General features: G+C 41.1%; 1 protein-coding gene across 2 annotated transcripts in view; it reads right to left on the bottom strand.

The window, feature by feature from the left end:
- Positions 1 to 22,769, bottom strand: part of GDPD2 (glycerophosphodiester phosphodiesterase domain containing 2) — a 73,765-nt gene that overhangs the window by 12,392 nt on the left and 38,604 nt on the right. For both annotated transcript variants that reach the window (XM_083159155.1, XM_083159154.1), the window contains one exon: positions 334 to 427. In XM_083159155.1, coding sequence (XP_083015281.1) covers positions 334 to 427 — 94 coding nt within the window. The remainder of the gene's footprint in view (positions 1 to 333; positions 428 to 22,769) is intronic.

Below are 22,769 nucleotides of genomic sequence, written 5' to 3'. Positions count from 1 at the left end.
ATGCCTCTGCCACAACTCCATTTCAAGAAATGGTGAAATGTGGCCCTAAATGCGCAAAAAACTTTCACGATGCTTCAGTGTTTCCTGCAGGCATTATTATTGTAACGCTCTCCAGTACTTCAGCAAACAAACTACAGTATTTCAAAAGAGCTTGAACAGGACATTTTGAATCCTTTGACTGGGGGAGACCTTGCTGATGCAGTATAACTACTGACTTAACCAAAGGATAGTTCTACATATAGTACAGTATGTGTACAGGTTTACAATTCTACAGAATTTATTTGACATTCGGAGTCATCCTACAGTACCCAAAGATTAAAATGATTGGCTTACCTTTGTTATTGGTTTCCCAAAAATAGCCAGCAAGGACCCAGGACAACGCAGATACCCCAATCACAGCACCAATGTGCAGAAAGGGACTAGTTGCCTACAATGAGATAATGTGAGATAGTAAGACAGGGGAGCTTTATGGAAAATAAAAAGTGTAGGAAGATTAAAATAAATAAATACATACAAGACTTACATTGTTCACTAAGAGGCTGCAGCATAAGAAAAAGAACATCTGGTTACCAAACAAGTTGGAGACAACAAAACTTTATAGAGCAATGATCGATAGATGTACAGTATACAGTGCATATAGATTTTCCTATCTGTCTTCTGCCTTCGCAACTAGAAGTCAGTGAAAACTGACTTTTGTTTGCCTGCCCCATGATAGCTGCCCACCCCTGGCAGGCATCAGCCCAGCTGCGTACCCATGTCAGCTGCCCACCCCTGGTAGGCATCAGCCCAGCTGTGTACCCATGAGAACACCCTGGCATTTTCATGGGGATGCCCATAAAAAGCTGGGTGTTCCTATGGCAAATATGCGCTTGCGCAGATCCACAAACATCAGAACGGGCCTGACCTCTGTTTAAAATTAATCGGTATAAGGCCCTATGTGTAACTGCCCAGGTGCCCGTACAAACATGTAACATATAGAATCCTTCTAGTGCAGTGAAAATCCAGTCGAAAATCCTTCCTGACTGAAATATTGAACTGCATTGGTGATTAGCGTTTTTATTTATACCAGAGCGCCACACTGGAAGGATATACAGCGCCTCATTTTCTACATTTTGCTATGTTACAGCCTTATTCCAAAATGGAATACATACATTTTTTCTCCTCAAAATTCTACACACAATACCCCATAATGACAATGTAAAAAAAGACTTTTTTGGGGGGCAACTCAGAGGGGTAAAGAGGGGGTACAAAAAAGAAAAAGTAAAAAACCCAGTGTATCACCTTCCAACCTTGAGTCTATACTTACAGACACAGGGAAGGTTTTCAATTTAAGTGATCATGTTCTCACTCGAACTTAGGGTATTACAAAAGGGCTTAAAATGTGCCCCCACCACTAATGTAAACCCTTTTGACCCTGTAGATCTCCAAAAATTTGTCAGAAAAAGTACAATAAAAAAAAAATTGAGGCAAAAAAATCTGAAAATTACGAAACACAGGAGGACAATACCCAATGTTCAAAATTCAAAAAGAGATCAAAATTCTACTCTAAACATATCAAGGGAAATAATATAGATAGCTTTAATTCCTTTGTAACTAAAGAAATAAAAAAAGATTACCACCTGTAAAAAGAAAAATATTACCCGTAAAGAAGAACTAGCCATTGAGTCACATCAAACAGACCCCCATCTTGTTATCAAACCCGCTGACAAAGGCAGGGGGGGGGGGTAGTACTATTAAGTAAAGAAAAATATATTTCAGAGGTTAATAGACAACTTGAAGATCAAAATTCATATACAAAATTAAGGAGTGACCCTACCTCTAATATGACCAAGCTTTATATGAACATTCAAAAAAAAAAAAAAACATGGAGAAGGGTAGTATTACCAAAACAGAAATGGAATATATAAATGTAGAAAATCCATCTACATCCACTATTTATATACTCCCAAAAATGCACAAGGCCTATAATAACTGGAACTAATAGTTTAACTTCCAATTTATCAGCTATGATAGATTATCATCTCCAGCCATTGGTCAATAATACCCTGTTCCATTTGAAAGGCATGGGTGACATTCTTGAGACCTGTAAATGGGAATCTTCATTTTATTTGACTACAGCTGATGCGAATACACTTTACACTTTAATTGAAAGTGAAAAAGGCCTTGGGGCAGTCTCATGGTTTTTAGATAAATGTGGGTACTCTGAGGGACTTAAAGAATTTTAATTGGAGGGTATCAAGTTTATCTTAACCAATAATTATTTTTATTTGAATGGGGGATTTTATCTTCAAGTAAGGGGGACCGCCATGGGCACCAGGTTCGCCCCAAGTTATGCAAATTTATTTATGGCCTATTGGGAGACAGGCACTATTGATGGACTTAGGTCATGTGGGGCGGACCTGGTGTGCTGGTGGCGTTTTATAGAGGATGTCTTTTTTATCTGGGGAGGTGACACACAAATTTGGAAACTTTTTGTGGGGGTCTTAACAATGATTTTAATATAAATCTTACTTTTACCATTAGCCAAGTAGAAATAAATTTATTGGACCTCAATATCTATATAAAATATATATATATAAAAGAAAATGCAATTTGCACTAAAACATATAAAAAAAACCACCGATTCCAACTCCTACATTGATATGCAGAGCGAACATGATAGGAGATGGTTGGAAAATATACCTCTGGGGCAATTTAAAAGGTTAAAAAGAATATGTGCCAATCCAGTCATTTTAGAAAGAGAGATTGATAGTATGAAAAATCGTTTTAGACAAAAGGGTTATCTAGAACACACCCTTGACACGGAGATAAAATAATTGGAAAAAGTAGAAAGAAGTTCCCTTTTAATTGAAAAAGATAAGACCCTGAATAATCCAAAGAACAAAAAACTAGAATGGTCCTTCATTAGCCAATATGGAAATAACCATAAAAAACTGGAGCACATTATACATGAAAATTGGAAAATCTTAAGGGATGATCCGGTAATAGGTGAAACCATCCCAGAAAAACCTATCTTCATCTATAGAAGAGCCAACTATTTAAAAAATAGATTAGGAAAAAGTGTATTTACTGAAAAAAACACCAAGCACTAGAAATTTAGGCTTCCATAGATGCGGAGAATGTTTAATGTGCAAAACCACCACTAAACCTAATATTGAAAAAAAAAAGTACTGAAATTAGGATTAAAGGAAAAACCTACAAAGTAAAAGATTTCATTACCTGCAACTCCACAAAAGTGATTTATTTTTTGGAATGTTCTTGCAGCTATATTTATGTAGGAAAAACATCAAGGAGTGTAAAGGTTAGGCTCTCCGAGCATATACAGTATATAATATTAGGAAAGGATTAACCAGCGATTCAGTATCAGAACACCTTCAAAACTAAACACGAGAGTAAAGAAAAATGTATAAAAAGATTTCTTGGAATACAACTAATAAAAATAATTGGAAGGATCGGAATATAGAAAAACTATTATCCCAAAATGAAATGAGATGTATTTTCATATGATACTATAACCCCTAATGGGCTCAATATAGATTTTGAGCTAAAATGGTTTTTAGAGTAAAAATTATCTTTCTTCTTTTTAATAGTGTTTTTTAATAAAGCCTTTTTTATTAGACAATAAAAACATCACATATTAATATAGCCCATTGTTTGATCACATACAAAAATATGAATACATTTCCAAGGTGAAACGCAATTGTAATTTACATGCAACTGTAAACAATTTATTTGTGCTATACATGTATACAAATAAAGGAACAATGTCAATCATTCAATGTCTGAGTTCTGTATAAACTAAATATCTAAACCAGAATATCAATTTGTAATATTAAATGAGAAAAAAGGGAAAATAAAGGGGAAAAAAAAAAGAAAAGGGAGAAAGAGTATCATGCAAACAACACGTAGGGGATACATCCTGTATGTGAAAGAGCATCAAGTCAATAGAACATCACCTAGTCAATAGATAGGTAGTAATTGGTCGGCTTAGAACAGCATACAGTACACCCAAAGCACATCCATATTTCAACCACCTATTCCCAGAGTGGTCACCAGAGATTAGATTATTAGCATTAGATTAGCATTATTATGAAGAAGACAAGGAGTGTGGAGACTCCAGCCATCTATTCCAAATATCTTCAAACTTGGCCATGGTACCACGGGACATATATACGTATTTTTCATGTTGTACCGTGGTGTTTACCAGGGCCCGCCACTCCACCAATGTAGGTCCTGAACTAGCCATCTAGGACCTAGCTATCACTACTTTAGCAAGAGAACAGAGATTTATCACATACTGGCTTTCTGCGTTATTAAGAGGGGTGTTTTCCTTGCTTCCCAGCACACACATTTTGCGCGTCAGGGCTTGGACAGGTATCCCAGTGGAAACCATGGTCACCTTAACATTCGCCCAGAAAGAGGAAACCAGGGGACAATCCCATAGGGGGTGCCAAAAACATCCTTGCGGGGAGTGGCAATTAGGACAGTCTGGAGTAGCTCAACCTCCAAATCTAACAAGTTTAATCGGAGTCAGGTATGTCCTATGCAGTATGAGTAGTTGCACCTGCTGAAATCTAGCAGAGACCTTTGCATGTCTTGGAAGTGCCACCGCCTCCCCCACTCCTCATCCTCAATATGTCCAATATCCGCTTCCCACTTGGACTTCAAGGTGGGTAGGGAATCCTTATGTAAAGAGGACAGTAAAAAGGAGTACGCTAAAGAGATAGCTTAAGTATGACCCAGGTTGCTTCAAAATTCTTCGTTGGGGAGGGTGTCAACACAGGGGGGCTATTATTAAATTGTGTGCCATGGGCATGAAGAAATAAAATTGGGACAGTCCATAATCCTCCTTCAACTGTTGATATGACTTCAGTACACTAGCCTCATAAAGTTGCCCAATAGTCACCACACCCTGAGACGACCAGAGCCGCCTACCCGATAGACAGGCAGTTTCAAATAATTGCATGGAGTGCCAGAGGGGAATCTCCAGTTCAATAGCAGTATAGCCCATTATACGTTGAACCGCCTGCCAAATCTTGACAGCTTGCACAACCAGTGGAGGGGCACATCTGGGCAACTTGTCGCCCAATAACATCTGTGTAGACGTCACCATGGGGAAAATGTGATGTAAGAAAATAAAGGGAAGTGATAACTGATCATTTTCCTGTATCCATAACCTAAGATGGGAAAGCTGACAGGTGTAATAATAAAGCCTAAACTGTGGCAGGGCTAATCATCCACCTGTTCTCGACCTGGTAAGTCTACTAATGCTAATCCTAGGCCATTTATTTGCCCATATCAGAGAAGATAATAAACTGTTTAGATGTCTAAAAAAGGAAACCGAGACATAAACCGGCGCCTGCTGTAACACATACAGCACCTTAGGTTGTATGATCATTTTAATCAAACTAACCCTACCAAGAACGTTTAAAGGCAATTTACTTCAGACCGAGGTCTTGTCTTTAATGTAGGATAAAATTGAAGTCAGATTCTGAGGAATTAAGTCTTGGCTATTAGTGGTAATAAGGATCCCCAAGTATTTGAATTGGGAGACCCAACGTAGTGGAAGAGGGATATCTGGGTCGAGAGGTAGGGAACCACGTAGGGGCATAATAGATGATTTGGTCCAATTCACAGTAAGGCCTGAGAATCTACCAAATTTCTCCATCACTTGTAAAATAATTGCCATAGACAGCTTATAGTCCTTTAGAAAAAGTAACAGGTTGTCTGCATAAAGCTCCACAGTATCAGTCCTTTGCCCCAGTGTTAGCCCAACTATATCAGAATGATTCCCGAGTACACATGCTAACGGTTCAATTGCTATGGCAAATAAACCAGGAGAGAATGGACACCCCTGTCTAGTACCCCTTCCCAGCTGAAAAAGGAAGGGACTTTAATATATATTGTTTTTAACCTGTCTTCTATATTTTATATATTCTATACACGCTTCCTGAGGATCCCCAGAAGATATAGGATGCCACATAAGGGATGGACTTAGCCTGAATACAAAGTAGGGCTTAGCTTGTAATGTGGCAATCCTCTCTAATTGGGGTTAAAAAGTATATACCCGTCCTAAAATGGAGAATCCACTTTCACATACTCGACTCCAAACCATTATAAACAACTAATGGTATCTTATCATCCAATCAAATTGAAGCATGAAAAAGCAACATACACATCCATAAGTGATTAAAAACAAACGGAGAAGAACAGAAACGTCAGAAAGCACTAATGGAACGCAAACTGACTAGTTCTGGCCATGTGCTGGAACGCATATGTCATTTCCGGCATCTGAAGTAAGCAGGAAACCCGTCCGGCTTCTTCTGCGACTACACCTTCTGATACCGCAAAACGTCACTTCCACCTATCGGCGAATGCGGAAGTGTCCCCAAGTGCAGGACATTTTACCCAAACTGAAAGGGTTTAAAAACCCCAAACCTTCAGAGTGTTGGCATCCACATCTGAAGAAGGATTCACTTCCGAAACATGTTATGAGGAGGCCATCATATTGAGGAGAGGACTATTATACCATCTGATTCTACGTTTATTTAAGCCTGTGCGGTGGTGCATTTTGATTGCTTCCCGGGACTTTCCATCTACAAGCACCCAGCCCACTGCACCTCCCATAAATGGTGAGATAAATGTTAGAACACCCCCTTTTTTTAATACATGTAATTCTTGAATTGTTTATGGTCTACATGTACACTTTATTTTGTGCATTCCTTCGTACCTCTTGAATTGTTTCTGCTGCTCTGCATTGGTACTTTATGTGCAGTGTTTTTTAAAAAAAAGTTTTTAAAGTGAATATAAGTTTTTTTATCTGGTAAACTATATTCCCTCATAGGGGTCCAGATTTTTTCAAACATATCATCTGCGAGTTCTGTGCACCACTCTGCTGACCACCCTTTTGCCACACAGATTGTGGCCACACGCACCCGGCGAACAATCTGTTCGCCGTGGCCGCACGCACCTGGTCTCATAGGTGCCGATTTATGTTTTTGCTGGTGGGTGCTCAAGTAAAAAATATAGGGGAGTGGCTTCATGGGAAAGGGGCGTGGCCACAAAATAATACTGATTTATATTACGCAGCACAGTTGTCTCCAATATTCAAATTAGATCAACAGTGCCAAATACATAAATACCCCTTCAGTGCAGGTAGATAAATGCCCACACAGTACCTGTGCCAGTGACAAGGGAGGGGGCGTGCAGTGGGACACGAGCGGGTGGGCCGCTGCTGAGCTGGTGAGTGCTCATCAATTTTCGTGGGTGCTCGGGCCCTCAAGCAGCCACAGAATCAGCACCTATGCCTGGTCTATGCACATGCAGAAATGCGGCTGCGTATGTGCATACGCAAAACATCGGTGCGAACGAACACTGGCTGCGAACATACCAAAATAAAGTAGTGTAGTGGACAATAGCCATTGTTTATTGGATGAGTGTATGGATACAGAAGCCAGAGACTGTATGATATTTCGCAGCAAGCCTGGAATGGTGAAATTTGTAGAGAATAAAGTCTTCAGTTAGGTGTAAGTTCCTATTGAGTCTCCATGTTTGTTGAGGGCTTGAGTGGCACCTGTCTGAATTAAGTACTAATGACAATAATAAGACAATACAATGCAATGGGAACAATAAAATACTACTTGCCAGAGTCATGATGTATTAGCAGAGTCATGACGGGAATGGGAAAAATAGGACAGAAGGACCCTTGGGATGTAGTAAAGTATAAAATTGAAGGTCAAGGTATTGCCTTGCTGGCCCAGAGTTATATTGGATGCAAGCCAAATTGAGAGAAACCTACATACAGACATTCCTCACTTAACGACCGGGTTCCGTTCCTATGACTCAGTCGTTAAACTAATTGGTCATTAAATAAAGGTGTATAAAAATACATAATACAAGTACAGTACACTTCTAAATAAAGATAAGTCATATTCCTATCCTATTGCGAGGGGGGGGGGGTGGCTGTTGGGCAGTGTTTGGTCCACACACAATGCTACGATTTCCATAGCATTGCGCGTGGACAAGAATATGGTTCGCAAGCTCCTAAATTCAGTTTATGTCTACAAGAGGGTTTTCAGTTCCCCACCAGGTTAGAAGAGCATATGAGTGCCATGGCAATATGTGAAAGGCCATGTATGAGAGCACTAGTGTTTCAGTTAGCTGTAGGGAGCTGAACAGCCTTCCAGTATTTGGAAAACATTCTGCAGGAAGAAGGCAATGAATAGAGACTAGAAAGTTTGTATTTTACTGGTCAACAGATGCTTCTGGGTACTAGGCTAAAACAATTAGTACAGCCATACTACACAAATAAGAGCCTAAAATGAAAGGGTTAACATTAGCATAGGCGCAATAGTGTATATCTTTAAATGATATGGGCAGAAAATAAAAAAACAAACAGAATATTGCATGGAGGATGTTGTCATAAACAGTGGCAATATGGGGGGAATTTATTAAAGGAGATTTGTAAAAAAAATAGGTGTATTTGTATCCAGAAATACACTTATTTTTTACATTTACTATCCCGAAAATACGGCAATTCGTATTCGTATTGATGTGCTATCAATACGAATACGAATTGCCGTATTTTCGGGATAGTAAATGTCAAAAATAAGTGTATTTCTGGATACAAATACACCTATTTTTACAAATGTCCTTTAGTAAATTTCCCCCTATATGTCAGGAATTGCGGTATTCACGGTAATTGCACTGTCCATGCGCATCACACACGTCGTAGAGTGATCTGCTGAAAGTGTTTGGCATGATGTCCCTGTGTCTGTTCCTCATGTGGTCACGTCACTTAGTGTTGTTTACAAACAGTTCTGGATATGGGCACGGCCATGACACCTGCGATCAGCTGACCGCTGCTCACCAATCCTGCAACCCCAGTGAACCCAGGAGTGATCACTTGACACAGGTAGAACTCAGTAAGGTTACTTCCGGGTTCTATCCAAATTTCTGATGCGGCCAGCAACCAATCAACATGCACCTTAGGGAATATAAGCAGGCCTCCCGCAACACTCCAGCACCTTAAAAAAATGTCTTCATCCTGTGTTTGCTCCAGAGAAGCTATCCAAAGGCTACAGGCTACACCTGTGCTATCTGGACTTTGCTCCTTGTTATTTACCTGTTGCCAGAATGACTCCAGCTATTTCAACTACAACTTCCATCTAGGAGTCTCTGTGCCCAGTCCAGGTTGCCTCAGCGCAGACTAGCCTGTACCATCGGTATCCAGTCCGATATCCTTGATCGATACATAGCCCGATATACTAGTACCATTGGTATCCAGTCAAATACCCTTGCCTTATCAGTACACGACCTGATATACCTGTACCATCGGTACCCAGCACGATATACCTGTGCCATTGGTAACCAACCCGATATACTTGTGTCATTGGTACCCAGCCCAATATACCTGTGCCATAGGTAACCAGGCCGATACCTCGGGTACGGCACATTGCGGACCGAGTAGACAGATTGTTGGGAGGGGCTAGGAGCAACCCGACGGTCTTGGTATACATCGGTACCAAGGACAAAGTAAGTGGTAGGTGGGATGTCCTCAAGAAAGAGTACAGGGAATTAGGTAAGAAATTGAAGGCGAGTACATCTAGGGTAATATTCTCGGAATTATTACCAGTGCCATGCGCTAGCCCAGGGAGGCAGAGGGTGATCAGGGAGGTAAAAGTGTGGCTCAAGGACTGGTGTAGGAAGGAGGGATTTGTGTTCATGGATCACTGGGTGGACTTCTCGGCCAGGCGCCATCTTTTTTTGCCATGATGGATTGCACCTAAATGAGGAGGGGGCTGCGGTGCTGGGGGGGAAGGATGGTTAGAGGGTTGGAGGAGATTTTAAGCTAGGCGATGGGGGTAGCTAGATACAATGGGACCTGTAGTGAGAATAGTAGGATTGGGGTTAAGAATCAATCTGGGGGAGGAGAAGGGGGGGAGGACAGAGTTACAAGCAATGTCCGGGGTACTTATAAGGGTAATATCGTGGGTAATTCCCAGGGAGCTTCAGGAATGTTATGTAATAACAGTTATGTTACCTCATTACAGCTCCTAGGTACTGATGACCTTAAAGTATGGGAAGGCCTGAATGACAAAGGAAGAGGTTTAAAAACTGTTAATAGGTCGAGCAGTGGGCATGGTGGGGAGGGATGAAGAGTCTATTGAGGGGGTGGGGGGTGCGAGGAAGTTAGTATTACAAATAAGTCTAGGGGACAAAGTAAACACATTGTTAGGGATGCAACTTAAAATAAACATAAACTAAAATGCTTACTGGCTAATGCAAGAAGCTTAGCAGGCAAAATCGGGGAATTAGAAACTGTGGTCACTAGGGACGATTACAACATTATTGGTATTACATAGTATAACGAGTCGCACAATTGGGCATTAAACATGGAGGGATATACAAAAAAGACAGGGAAAATAGAAGGGGCGGGGGTGTGTGCCTATATGTAAAAAATTACTTAACGTCGTGTGAGAAAGAAATGAGCACAGGTACAGAGGAAGATAACACGGAGGCCGTGTGGGCAGAGATAACCGACAAAAACATAAAATCTAATAAAATCTAATAATAACATTTTAATAGGGGTATGCTATAGACCTGCCGAACATAAACAAAAGGGACGAGTCTCTTCTATTAAACCAAATCAAACAATCGTCAGATCAGGGGCAGATATTAATTATGGGGGATTTTAATTTACCGGATATTGATTGGAATAACGAAACATGTAAAACAGCAAGAAGCAGTACGTTCCTAAGCTTACTCAAAGACCAGTTTATTACAGACATGGTAGAAGCTCCAACTCGTAATAAGGCACTATTGGATTTAGTATTAACAAATAACATACTGTAGATTTAGTTTCAAACACAAAAGTAATTGAACATCTAGGGAACAGTGACCACAACATGGTTTCACTGGAAATCAACTTCAGTAAATTACATCATAAAGGATCGGCAAAAATACTAAACTTCAGAAAAGCTAACTTCGTATTATTCAGGGAAGCCCAAAAAGGAATTGTGTGGGAAACGTTTTTTGAGGGGAAAAATGCAGAGGAAATGTGGGATACTCTAAAAAATGTGCTTGAATCATTAACTGATAAATACATTCCTAAAGTAAATAAGGGTAAATTCAATAAAAAAAGCCACCATGGTTGGACAAAAAAGTAAGGTCAGCAATTAACAATAAAACAAGAGCATTTCAATTCTATAAAAATAAGTTAAATGAGGAGGCATTCAACAAATACAAAGAATCAAACAAAACTTGCAAAGGGGTAATCAAAGTAGCTAAAAGGTATTATAAAGAACACATAGCCACTGAAAGCAAAACCAACCCCAAGACTTTTTTCAAATACATAAATAGCAAGCGAATAATTAAAGAAAAAATAAGCCCATTAACCGATATCAATGGAAAAAGTTTTACCAAGGATAAGGGAAAAGCAGAACTGTTAAATGAGCTCTTCTCATCAGTGTTTATTTAGGGAGAGCAGACTGTGGAACGCACAGGTATCACAAATGGGACAAACAAGCCGGATCTCAATATCGATTTCACAACCAAGGAAATAATATTGAGGCTCAGCAAAATGAAAACAAACAAATCACCAGGGCCAGATGGGATTCATCCTAGGGTACTAATGGAATTAAGGGAGGAACTAGCGACCCCTCTACATTACATCTTTGATAATTCACTATCATCAGGTAAGGTACCAAAAGACTGGAGAATAGCAGAGGTAGTGCCAATATTCAAAAAAGGAAAAAGGGAGGATCCCGCTAATTACAGACCTGTGAGTTTAACATCAATAGTGGGTAAACTGTTTGAAGGATTTTTAAGGGATGACATTCAGGGATATTTAGATCTTCATAGTTTACTCAGTACTAACCAGCATGGGTTCGTGAAAAACCGTTCATGCCAAACTAATCTACTAGGTTTCTATGAGGAGGTTAGCAAAAACCTCGATAATGGATAAGCTGTAGATGTGATTTTCTTAGATTTTGCTAAAGCTTTTGATACAGTACCACACAAGAGGTTGATAAATAAAATGGAGGACCTGGGATAAGGGGGCAAATATCTGTAGATGGGTAGGGAACTGGCTGTGTAATAGAGAAAAAAGAGTGGTTGTGAACAGTGCTGTATCAAATATGATACCAGTACTAAGTGGAGTGCCACAGGGTTCGGTTCTAGGGCCCATTTTATTTAAAAAATGTATTACTGATATTTGGATGGGGGTACTCAGCAATGTATCCATCTTTGCAGACGATACAAAACTGAGCAGAGTTATTAAATCATCAGAAGATGTCACCACACTTCAAAAAGATCTTGACAATCTAGATGAGTGTGCAAAAAAGTGGAAGATGAGATTCAATGTGGATAAATGCAAGGTTATGCACCTTGGTAGACATAAGCAGTATGCTAGTTATAACCTAAGTGTGGAGGAATTGGGTAATTCAGTACTTGAAAAGGATCTAGGAGTCCAAATAGACAAATACTGGGGTGTAGTGCTCAATGTAATATAGCAACAAAAAAGGGCAACAAAATTCTAGCATGTATTAAAAGGGGCATGGAAACTAGGGACTCAAACGTAATTATGCCACTGTACAAATCATTGTTTAGACCTAACCTCGAATACGGAGTACAATTCTGGGCCCCACACTATAAAAAGGACATCATAGAATTAGAAAAAATCCAAACAAGAGCAACAAAGCTTATTAGGGGATTGGAGAATTTAAGCTACGAGGAGAGATTAAGCAATTTGGGACTATAGAAGAGATGTTTAAGGGGGGACATGCTCAACATGTACAAATGTACAACTATATCAAGGGCCAATATATGGAACTGTCAAACACCCTTTTTTCTGCTAGAAAGGAATCTAGGACTCGAGGGCACGAGTTTAGACTAGAAGAAAAAAGATGTTGTTCATCTAGAAGAAAACATTTATTTAAGGTCAGAGCAGTCAAACTTTGGAACTCTTCCTGGAGAGGTGGTGTCGGCAGACACAATAAATATGTTTAAAACAAGATTGGATAAACATTTATTGGTTAAAAACATCGACGGTTACAAATATCAGAACATACTAGGGATAAACTATTATAAACCTAGGTTGAACTTGATGGACACAAGTCTTTATTCAACCTTACCTACTATGTAACTATGTAAGATGACTGAGGAAGCAGCTGAGTGACCAAAACAGGTGGAGAAAGGAGTAATATTAAGCTCCACACAGTCCGGTCAATGCTGGTAATTATTGCTATAAATGCCCCCTACTCCACAATACTCCCAACCTGTGCTTGTGAACTATTGATATCATGCTGTCTGGAGCACATCCCCAGCAAGGTTATATACATATTAGGGCGGAGTGAAAAAACTGAAATTGAGAAATTCAAAATTGGCTAGTGTGGGAAAAGACAAAAAAAATAACACGTTCCTGAGAAAACACTATATTCACAATTGAAACCATGAAAATGTGTAATTTATCAGGGATTTTTTATCCCGCCAAAATCAGTCACTTTGCACTAGGACAAGCTCGTACTCTCTTTTACTAAGCTAAAGTATATTAATTAACCACTCTAAGACATTATGACACAATTTTAACTAGATCGGAGCATCTTCACAGTTTTTGTCATTTTCACCAAAAAAGTGAAACTTTAGGCCTCTTGCCAGAACAGAAGATTTTGACTCAGATCAAAAAGCTTTTGCACGTTTCTTATTCAGGTCAAGTCACAACTTTCTCACACTAGCCAATTTTAAATTTCTCAATTTCAGTTTTTTTACTCCGCCCTAATATATATATATCAGTTACAGTAGGCTCTCCCCACGCCTACTGTAACTGAGGCTAGCTGATTCAGAATTGACTGTACAGTTGGGAAAATAAGTCATCTATCGGAGAGGTGTTACATTGTGCTTCTTTTTTCGATTCCATTATATTCACCATTAAGTGGAGCATCACAGGGTCACCAGAATAACAACAGTGACCACATCTCCCTTAATAACTCCTAAAAGTGTTACCCAATATATTTATATATATATATCGAATCAAGGTATATAAAGCCTATAGATCCTGGTGTACTACCCCTGAAGAAGTCCCTAGTGGACGAAACGCGTAGGGTTCTGCGTGATCATTCTACACCTATGATCGAAGCGATATTGAATTACAATGATACATCAACAGTTTCTGTAATTGATTTCGAACAAGAAGTATTTTTAGAAAGTATTTTAAATTGTTTTACTGTATGGAATAAATGTCTTGTATTTTTACAATTGTGGACTGGTGAAACCATCTTCTGAGCGCACCTCTACACCTTTTCTCTTCATATATATATATATATATATATATATATATATATATATATATATATATATATATATATATACACATATATATATATATATACATATACATACCCAGTCCATGAGAATATAGACGCCAGTCACTGTTTGCAAACGAAATTACTTCTTTTACTTCTTTTACTTCATGTGATAGCACAATACTTCACATACATACATACATACATACATACATACATACATACATACATGCTTTTTAACCAATGTGAAGGATTCAGAAAAATAGTCCACACTTGAGTGAACCAGCCATGGTTCCGGCGGCTTTGCCGTGTCCGAGTCCCCTGACCCCTTTCTTTAGGATTAGGAGAACAAGGAAAGAAAATAAACTCGGGTGGGGTGCACTCTAATCCCCAATCGTATGAACTTATTCTGTAAACATTATTGTGTTTATTTTAATTTTTTTAATGCTAGTGCAAAGGTTAATTAACATAATTTATTGTGAGGCTTATGGTGTCCAAAAGAATAAGAATTCAGTTATTAATCACTAATTGCTGTTTCTATTTTTTTATTATCAAAGCCCTACAATATATGTTATGTAAAAATATATCTACATTAAGGACTGGTATCTGGTGTCATAGATTTGCTTGCAGCTTTAATTGATTGACCATCATACATCCCTATCATCAATACAGCATTGATGTTCTGGGTAGATTTACTCAATTCATGTAAGTTGAGACGGCGGATGTGGGTGTGTTGCAGGTGTTAGGGGTGTGGGGGGCTGATGTTGTCATAGGCAGGGATGTGGTGGGTGGGTGAAGGTTGGGTGCAAGGGTGCTATCAGTGTGAAAAGGTGTCAAAGGGTGGTGTGTGTTGTGAAGTAGTGGGTGCGGGTATGCTGTGTGTGGTGGAGTGTATATGGGGCGGTTGGCCGTGTAGGTTGGTTAGGTGCGGTGGTGCAATGTTTTAGTGAGGTGCATTTGTGGTGGTGCTGTGGGTGTAGTAGCAAGAGTAGCGTGTTCGGGGAGGCAGGGGTGCGTGGGTAGTGCTGGTGGGGGATGGGTGGGTGTGGTGTTGCCACGGCTGGGAGCATGTATACCGGGAGTTAAGGAAGTTGGGGTGGGTGTATAGTGATAATGTACAGTGGTGGTGTGGTGGGTGTGGTAGGGGTGGTTGTTTTGCAGGTGGTTTTTTTGTCACTTGTCTGGTTGTGGCAGCAGGGAGGATATGCAGGCTGCGTAGCGCGGGTTCACGGCAGGGGCAGGTGAGACGCTGGTGACTCCCCCTCTGTGTGTGGTGCTGGCGGCCGCCGCCACCCGCTCCTGTCAAGCTATATGACAGACAGCAGTGGCTGGGAACCCTGCAGCGGCCGTATTTCCCCTCCCTCCAAGTCCCTGCTTACTGTGCTGGCGGGTGGCACAGGGTAAAGGGTCACAGACTGACAGTTCTGGCCAAATATATAAGAGATATATATATATTGCAAGGGGAAAATCATTCCAGTGTCCAGGCAAGGACCTATTATAAGTATTGCATGGTCAGGGGAGACATTTATACTGTGAAGTGGGACTGGTAATTACGCAGTGACTTTCTTTATTGCCTCAATTTATGCTTATTTGAGATTTTGAATCCAAGCCATACAAGCCTTATGAGTAGAAATACATGAAAGCAGATAGCATAAGCTGCTTAATTTTATGTTATATGTTGTATATCATGTGATGTCAATTAAGGTTATGTCTATTTGGAGTACACTCTGTGAATTACTTATTATTTTTTCTTATTAAATGAATATATACTGTTTTATATGAATTGTTGTATTTATTATATTGAGTATAGCTGCGCCTCTTAAAGATTCATTTACAGTATATTGTCACCACTCTGTATATTTTAGCGCCTAAAGCTGGCCATACACCTAAAGATTTATTGTCCAATCCAGTTGGTTGGGAAAAAGTCTGGTAATATATGGGTGGAAGTGACGATGTTGAGCATTCTCGTCTCCTATAAACACTACAATCCCTAGGTCTTCAAGGCCACAGCACTGCTATACCTACCTAATTGCTCTTTCATGGTTTGTTTTTCCTACTCTTCTGTTCTTAATCTATACTGTATCTTTTGGCAAACTAAACCAAATCTACCCGTTGTTCCCAGACTTGTCACCATCTATATTCGTAGGCCCCATAGCAAAAGTTTGTAAGGGCCCCCTATATAGCAACTGATGGTGATAAATGTATGCAAAACATATTAGTTTGACAGCAAAGATGGGCCCCCTTCAGCTCTGGGCCCCATAGCAGCTGCACCCCTTGCACCTATGGTAGTTACGCCCCTGTTTCTGCTGTCTAATCTTGGATGTCATCTCACCACCTCAAACTGAAAAACAGAAATAATTATATTTCCACCAATCAATAGTAGTTACCAAACCTGATATCTCTATCACTGTTGAGAACAGGAACATCAATCCTACCGCACAAACTTGCTGCCTTAGGGGGTTTATTCAATACCGGGTCACAACTGTTGATCTGGCCGGACAGCCGTGACCCTGACCTGTTTTCATTTTGTTCGACCGCAGATTGCCAGGTGCGATTCAATGTCCCAGTTCGCGATCAGTGAAAAGGGGGCGTGTCTGCGTAAACGGCCATGCATTGTCGATATTCGGCCGCAATCGCGACAATTCACGGCCGAAATCGAAAAAATGGGCCCGACTGCTTTTAAAGTCGGGCCCATTCTGTCCATCTGCCTCTTCAATGCTGTCGGGAAAAACATCATTGAATAGGCGTTCACCGCTTTTTCCCCCGTCGTAAATAGTTGCCCAGATTGAATACCCCCTTAGTGTCATCCTCAACTCTGTCCTTTGTTCCCAACATTCAATCTGTCGCAAAATCATGCTACATGAATCTAAAACAACATTACAACAATATGACTATCGTACACAAGACACTGCAAAAACCTTATTACATACAGTTATCTTTCATATTGATTATTGCACTAGTGTCCTTATGTCACGGAAAGGGTAGTGGATAAGTGGAATCACCTTCAGAGGTGGCAGAGACAAAGACAGTAGGGCAATTTAAACATGCTTGGGATAGGCATAGGATTACTCTTGCAAAGAACTAATGATCACATAGGGTTGAGATTATATCTAAAGGATAAAAAGGGGCAGAGGAGATGGGCTAAGTGGTCCTTAATATGCCATCAAATTCTAAGTTAGTATGTATAAACCTTTCCTGTCCCATTACATCCTCACTGTACAGTCCAAACATACTCTAGCTTATTTCCCTTTTCTTCATTTTCCCATCATCCTTTTCCCTGGCCAACATGCTGGATCACCGTATCACACAGCCTACCAAGAACCTTTACAATCTGTTTCCCTAGTGTAAACTCTATTTACCTATAGAGTGTAAGCTTGCAAGCAGGACCATCCTACTCTACGATTGTCTGCAACTACCCAGTTTGTTTTATTACGGTTTTCAATTGTATAAAACAAACGGTTTATAAAAAACAACTACAGAGGTGTAATTTAGTTTTTTATAATATTGTGGCGCTAAACCAAAGAGCCACTAGAGGGCAACATATTACATACTACATATGTCTGAAACTGCTAAATGGAAGAAGTGCCAATGACAAATCTAAGGCAGCAAAATGTACGATCTTTGTCTATTCGTATAACTTACTGAATGCTAACACTTCTGTAGAGTACAATTGTTATAATTCTCAGTTATCATTTCAGAAAAGGTGTAAAAGTTTTAAACCTTCTAAAGCAATAAAGTCATATTTTTAATGTTGACCTAAATATTTGCAGCACTTATAGAAGTGTGGATACCAGAGATGGTCAAGGGTCCTGAGCTAAAATCTCTCTACCATAGACACTAAAAGGTAACATTCTCGTTATCTTATCATGAAAAAGGCACAGAGAATAATGCCTGGAACCCAAATGATCTAAAGGTGCCCATACACTGCTGCGACGTCTCGCAGCAGTGTTCGGACACACGATTCCCTGCAAGCCATGATGGATCGCATGCGTCCCTGCTTCCCGCTGCCTCACCGCCTGGAGGGAGGTCCCAGAATGGGTGGTCGGACCTGCTCCGATCCAATGCGCACGGGACTGCGCATTGGACCCGACTGAATGTCAGGGAGAGGCGATTTGGTCCGATTTAACAGTCCAATTGGTCACAATCGGCCGAAATCGGACCAAATCGCCTCAGTGTATGGGCACCTTTAGTCCAATAACATGAAAAATTATGACCAGGGTGCCAGATCATCCCTTTAATACCATTTAGCATATTTTTAGTTTCGTCCCAGAACCGGTATTAAAAAAGGCTTGCCTACTCATCGGATATAATGACAGTTGCATAAACTCTTACACCTGGGACCTGTGTAATTATTCATACAGTGCATTGGGAAAGCATTCACAGCGCTTCACTTTTTCCACATTTTGTTATGTTACAGTCTTATTCCAAAATGGAATAAATTGTTATTTTTCCCCTCAAAATTCTACACACAATACCCCATAATGACAACGTGAAAAAAGCATTTGGGAGATTTATGAAAAAAACAAAAAAACTAAGAAATCACAAATACATAAGTATTAAAAGACTTTGCCATGAAGCTCAATATTGAGTTTAGGTGTATTCTGTTTCCACTGATCATCCTTGAGATGTTCCTACAGCTTAATTGGAGTCCACCTGTGATAAATTCTGTTGATTGGACATTATTTGGAAAGGCACCACATCTGTCTATATCAAGTTCCTACACCTGACAGTGCATGTCAGAGCATATACCAAGCATGAAGTCAAATGAATTGTCTATAAACCTCCAAGACAGGATTGTCTTGAGTCACAAATCTGGGGAAGGGAACAGAAAAATATCTACTGCTTTGAAGGTCCCAATGAGCACAATGACCTCCATCCCAAGTCAGGGCTGCCAAGAGAAATCCTGGGCCCCGGTACAACAGTGTCACGGGGCCCCCCTGGAGTGGCGAGCTACAGAAAAGAGGTGTGGCCATTAAAAGGATATAGGGGTGTGTACCACACCATATACCCTTTATGCAACACAATAGTAGACTCCTTATACTTGCCCCTTACACATTATGCTACACAGAATGAGCCAAAATTCACATGGAATGTCATAAAATTCACATTATGCCACATGGAATGACACAAAATTCAAATTATTCCACATGGATTGTGCCAAAATTCACATTATGCCACACAGATTGTGGCAAAATTCAGGGACAGTGAGAGGAATGGTGGGGATGCAGGGAGAGAGATGGCAGGGACAAAGGTGCATAGAGCGGGATGGCGGGATGCAGGGACGGTGGTGACGAAGGGCCAGAGGGTGGGGACAGAGATGGTGGGGACGCAGGGACAGAGACAAATTAGGTCTAGAAGGTCATTTCTATGTAAGGGATGGCAACAGAAATCTTGGGGCCATTACACCAATATCACTGGGATTGCAAAATGCTCAATCCCGGGATTGGCATCCCTAAAAGAAAATTGCCCCCTGTGCCCCCACACTGACTTACTGTTTCTGAGCTGCGGAGGGGGGCAGGCGGCCGCAGTGCAGAGGCAGGCGTCGGGTAGACATGTGCGACGTGGGAGGCCCGGCGGCGAGCAGGTTCCGGCGTAGGGTATGATGTGGGAGGATGTGGGAGGCCCGGCGGCAAGCAGGTTCCGGCGCTGGTGGTCAGTGCTGCGGCCTGCGCAGTGTGACCTATGATCGAGACACGCAGCGCAGGCCTCACGCCGGGTCGGGAACAGCCGGGCAGTGTCTGAGCGAGCGATACATTATGCCACACACCGCCATTTCTCTGAAACATGATGCAGCTCACCACAATGCCTATGATACTATGCTGCACACTGTAATGCTCCTGACACATTATGCCACACATTGCAATGCCCCTCACACCTAATGCATACCTCCCAACTTTGGCAGTGGAGAAAGGAATATATTTGCGTGCCAGAGGCAAAATTTTTGGGCGCCGTTTTGTCGGTGAGGGCATGGCCAGTGCTGTGTGAACTGCTGGCCATGCCCTCAGCCTCCCTGCCTGCCTGCCTCATGCAGTGTCTAATTCCCGCAGGACTGTCCCAAAAAAAATGGGATGTTACACAAAAGTCGATACACACTGACTACGCCACACCACATTGCTCCCCACAGTAAGGATTCTAATAAATTATAAAATTACCTGCTTGTTGCCAAGGGGGTTAATGTCCGTTGCCAAGGGGGTTAATGTCCGTTGCCAAGGTGGTTAATGTCCGTTGCCAAGGGGGGTTAATGTCCGTTGCCAGGGGTTCTTGCTCGTTGCCAAGGGGGGGGGGGGGTTTAATGTGCGTTGCCAGGGGTTCTTGCTCGTTGCCAAGGGGGGGTTAATGTGCATTGCCAGGGGTTCTTGCTCGTTGCCAAGAGGGGGTTAATGTGCGTTGCCAGGGGTTCTTGCTCATTGCCAAGGGATTAATATGCATTGCCAGGGGTTATTGCTTTTTGCCAACGGGCTTATATTTGTTCCCAGGGGTTAATGCTCATTGCTAAGGGGGGTTAATGTCCGTTTCTAGGGGTTCTTGCTCGCTGCCAAGGGGGGTTTATTGTCCATTGCCAGGGGTTAATATGCGTTGCCAGGGGTTATTGGATGTTGCCAAGGGGTTAATGTCCGTTTCCAGGGGTTAATGCTCGTTGCCAAGGGGGATTTCCGTTGCCAGGGGTTCTAGCTCGTTGCCAAGGGGTTAATATGTGCCCGTGTGTCCGGCCACCCGCCCATCAGCTGCAGCTGCCCCTGCTTTACCCTGCCTTCCCCTGCGCACTTCCAGCGTTTCTGACAGGGAGCACAGCTCTGCAGCGTTACCAGGAAGTGCAGAGCTGTGCTTCCTGTCAGACGCTAGAGGTGAACTATGACTTCTAGCGTCTGTCTCTCTGTGCGCAGGGGAAGGAGAGACAGGGGAAGGCAGGGGCAGCCGCAGCTGACGGGCGGGTGGCCGGACACATAGGCGGGCGGACAGGTCCTTGTCATCCCGACGCACCCGCAGCCCAATAAATATTTTTATTTAAGTGTGTGTCCGGACCCGGGCCCCCCTAGCAGGCCCGGGCCCAGGTAAAATGTACCCGCCCCCCCCTGCCTCTCGGCGGCCCTGTCCCAAGTTTCCGGGGTTCTTTGGTTTACCAACTGTGATTCCTTGTTATTAGGGAAAAGGGGAAACATCTGTATGAAGTATTGCACCAGCAGAATTTTATATGAAAGAGACGTCATTGTATGTAAGATAAAGGCTTTATTGGTCAAAAAAATGTATACCTTAAATTGTGGTATACCCAGTGCTATTTTTCAGCAGGAACCAGCAGGAACTCAGTTCCTGAACCTCTAATTAAATATGACATCATCAGGAACTAAAAATGTACTTTCCATAAGATAAGTTTTATTTTAAAGTCATCTGTGAGTGCCTTTGTTTCTAAATACAAAGAGGCAGGTACAACATAACACATTGTGTACTGATGTATTTTTGAAGTTATACCTGCCTCTTGAGTGCCGTCATTTCTATTGGACTTCTATTTGTTCTCTATTCGGGCACCGGGGCCAGCTGGATACGTATCAGAGTGCCGGCAGATTTGGACACTTTTGTATACAACATCAGGTCATCTACTTTAATTTGTAAGTGCAAATCTTTATTAAACTTGCTTGTTTTTAAAGTTATGCACTATGTGTCCCTATTCTCTTTACTTTCTCTCTGTATGTAACCATCATTGAGCATTGGAGGAGGAGAAAGGGGTATTTGATCCACTCTGAACATTCTACTGTTCAACTTATGGTGACATTTTAATTTTTTTCTCCCACAAGCGGTGGTATTTAAGTATTAAATGGGAACCCTGAGAGAGCTGGATATCACTGTATGCATGTCTTCCTTCTATTTTTAATAAATTAGAAAAAATATCCAAAAACCTGTTTCACACTGTCATTATAGGGTATTGTGTGTAGAATTTTGAAGGGGAAAATATTTTTTTTTTTCAATTTTGGAATATAGCTGTAATATAACAAAATGTTGAAAAAGTGAAGCACTGTGAAGAATTTCCAGATGCACTGTATGTACATACATATATATATACTTATACATACATACATACATATACAATCACAGACACACACACACACACACACACACACACACACACAGAAGCAGCACTTATTGATGTGCGATATCGATGAACTGATACATTAAGTATATTTCTATTATGGAGCTGACAATCCCAGTGCACCATGATATCCTTCAATGCACTTCAATGTCAGAAGAGGTATTTCTAAAGCCTACTGACACAAGGAAACATATCAAATCTCATAATTACCACTATTAAACTGGTTTGCTATGGGAGAAGAACACCCATATCAATGTATGTGATAAATCAGCCAGGAGGCATTGTACTTCCACATGTTAGTGAAGTTTACTAGCTTTAACCACTATGCCTTTGAGTGCCAAGTGAATTTGTTAAAATAGGTGTGAAAGTTTACCCTATATAGGAAA

Source organism: Crinia signifera, chromosome 9 (genome assembly GCF_055691185.1).
Source record: "Crinia signifera chromosome 9, ASM5569118v1, whole genome shotgun sequence".
Lineage (NCBI taxonomy): Eukaryota > Metazoa > Chordata > Amphibia > Anura > Myobatrachidae > Crinia > Crinia signifera.
This window is presented reverse-complemented; position numbering and strand designations above follow the sequence as displayed.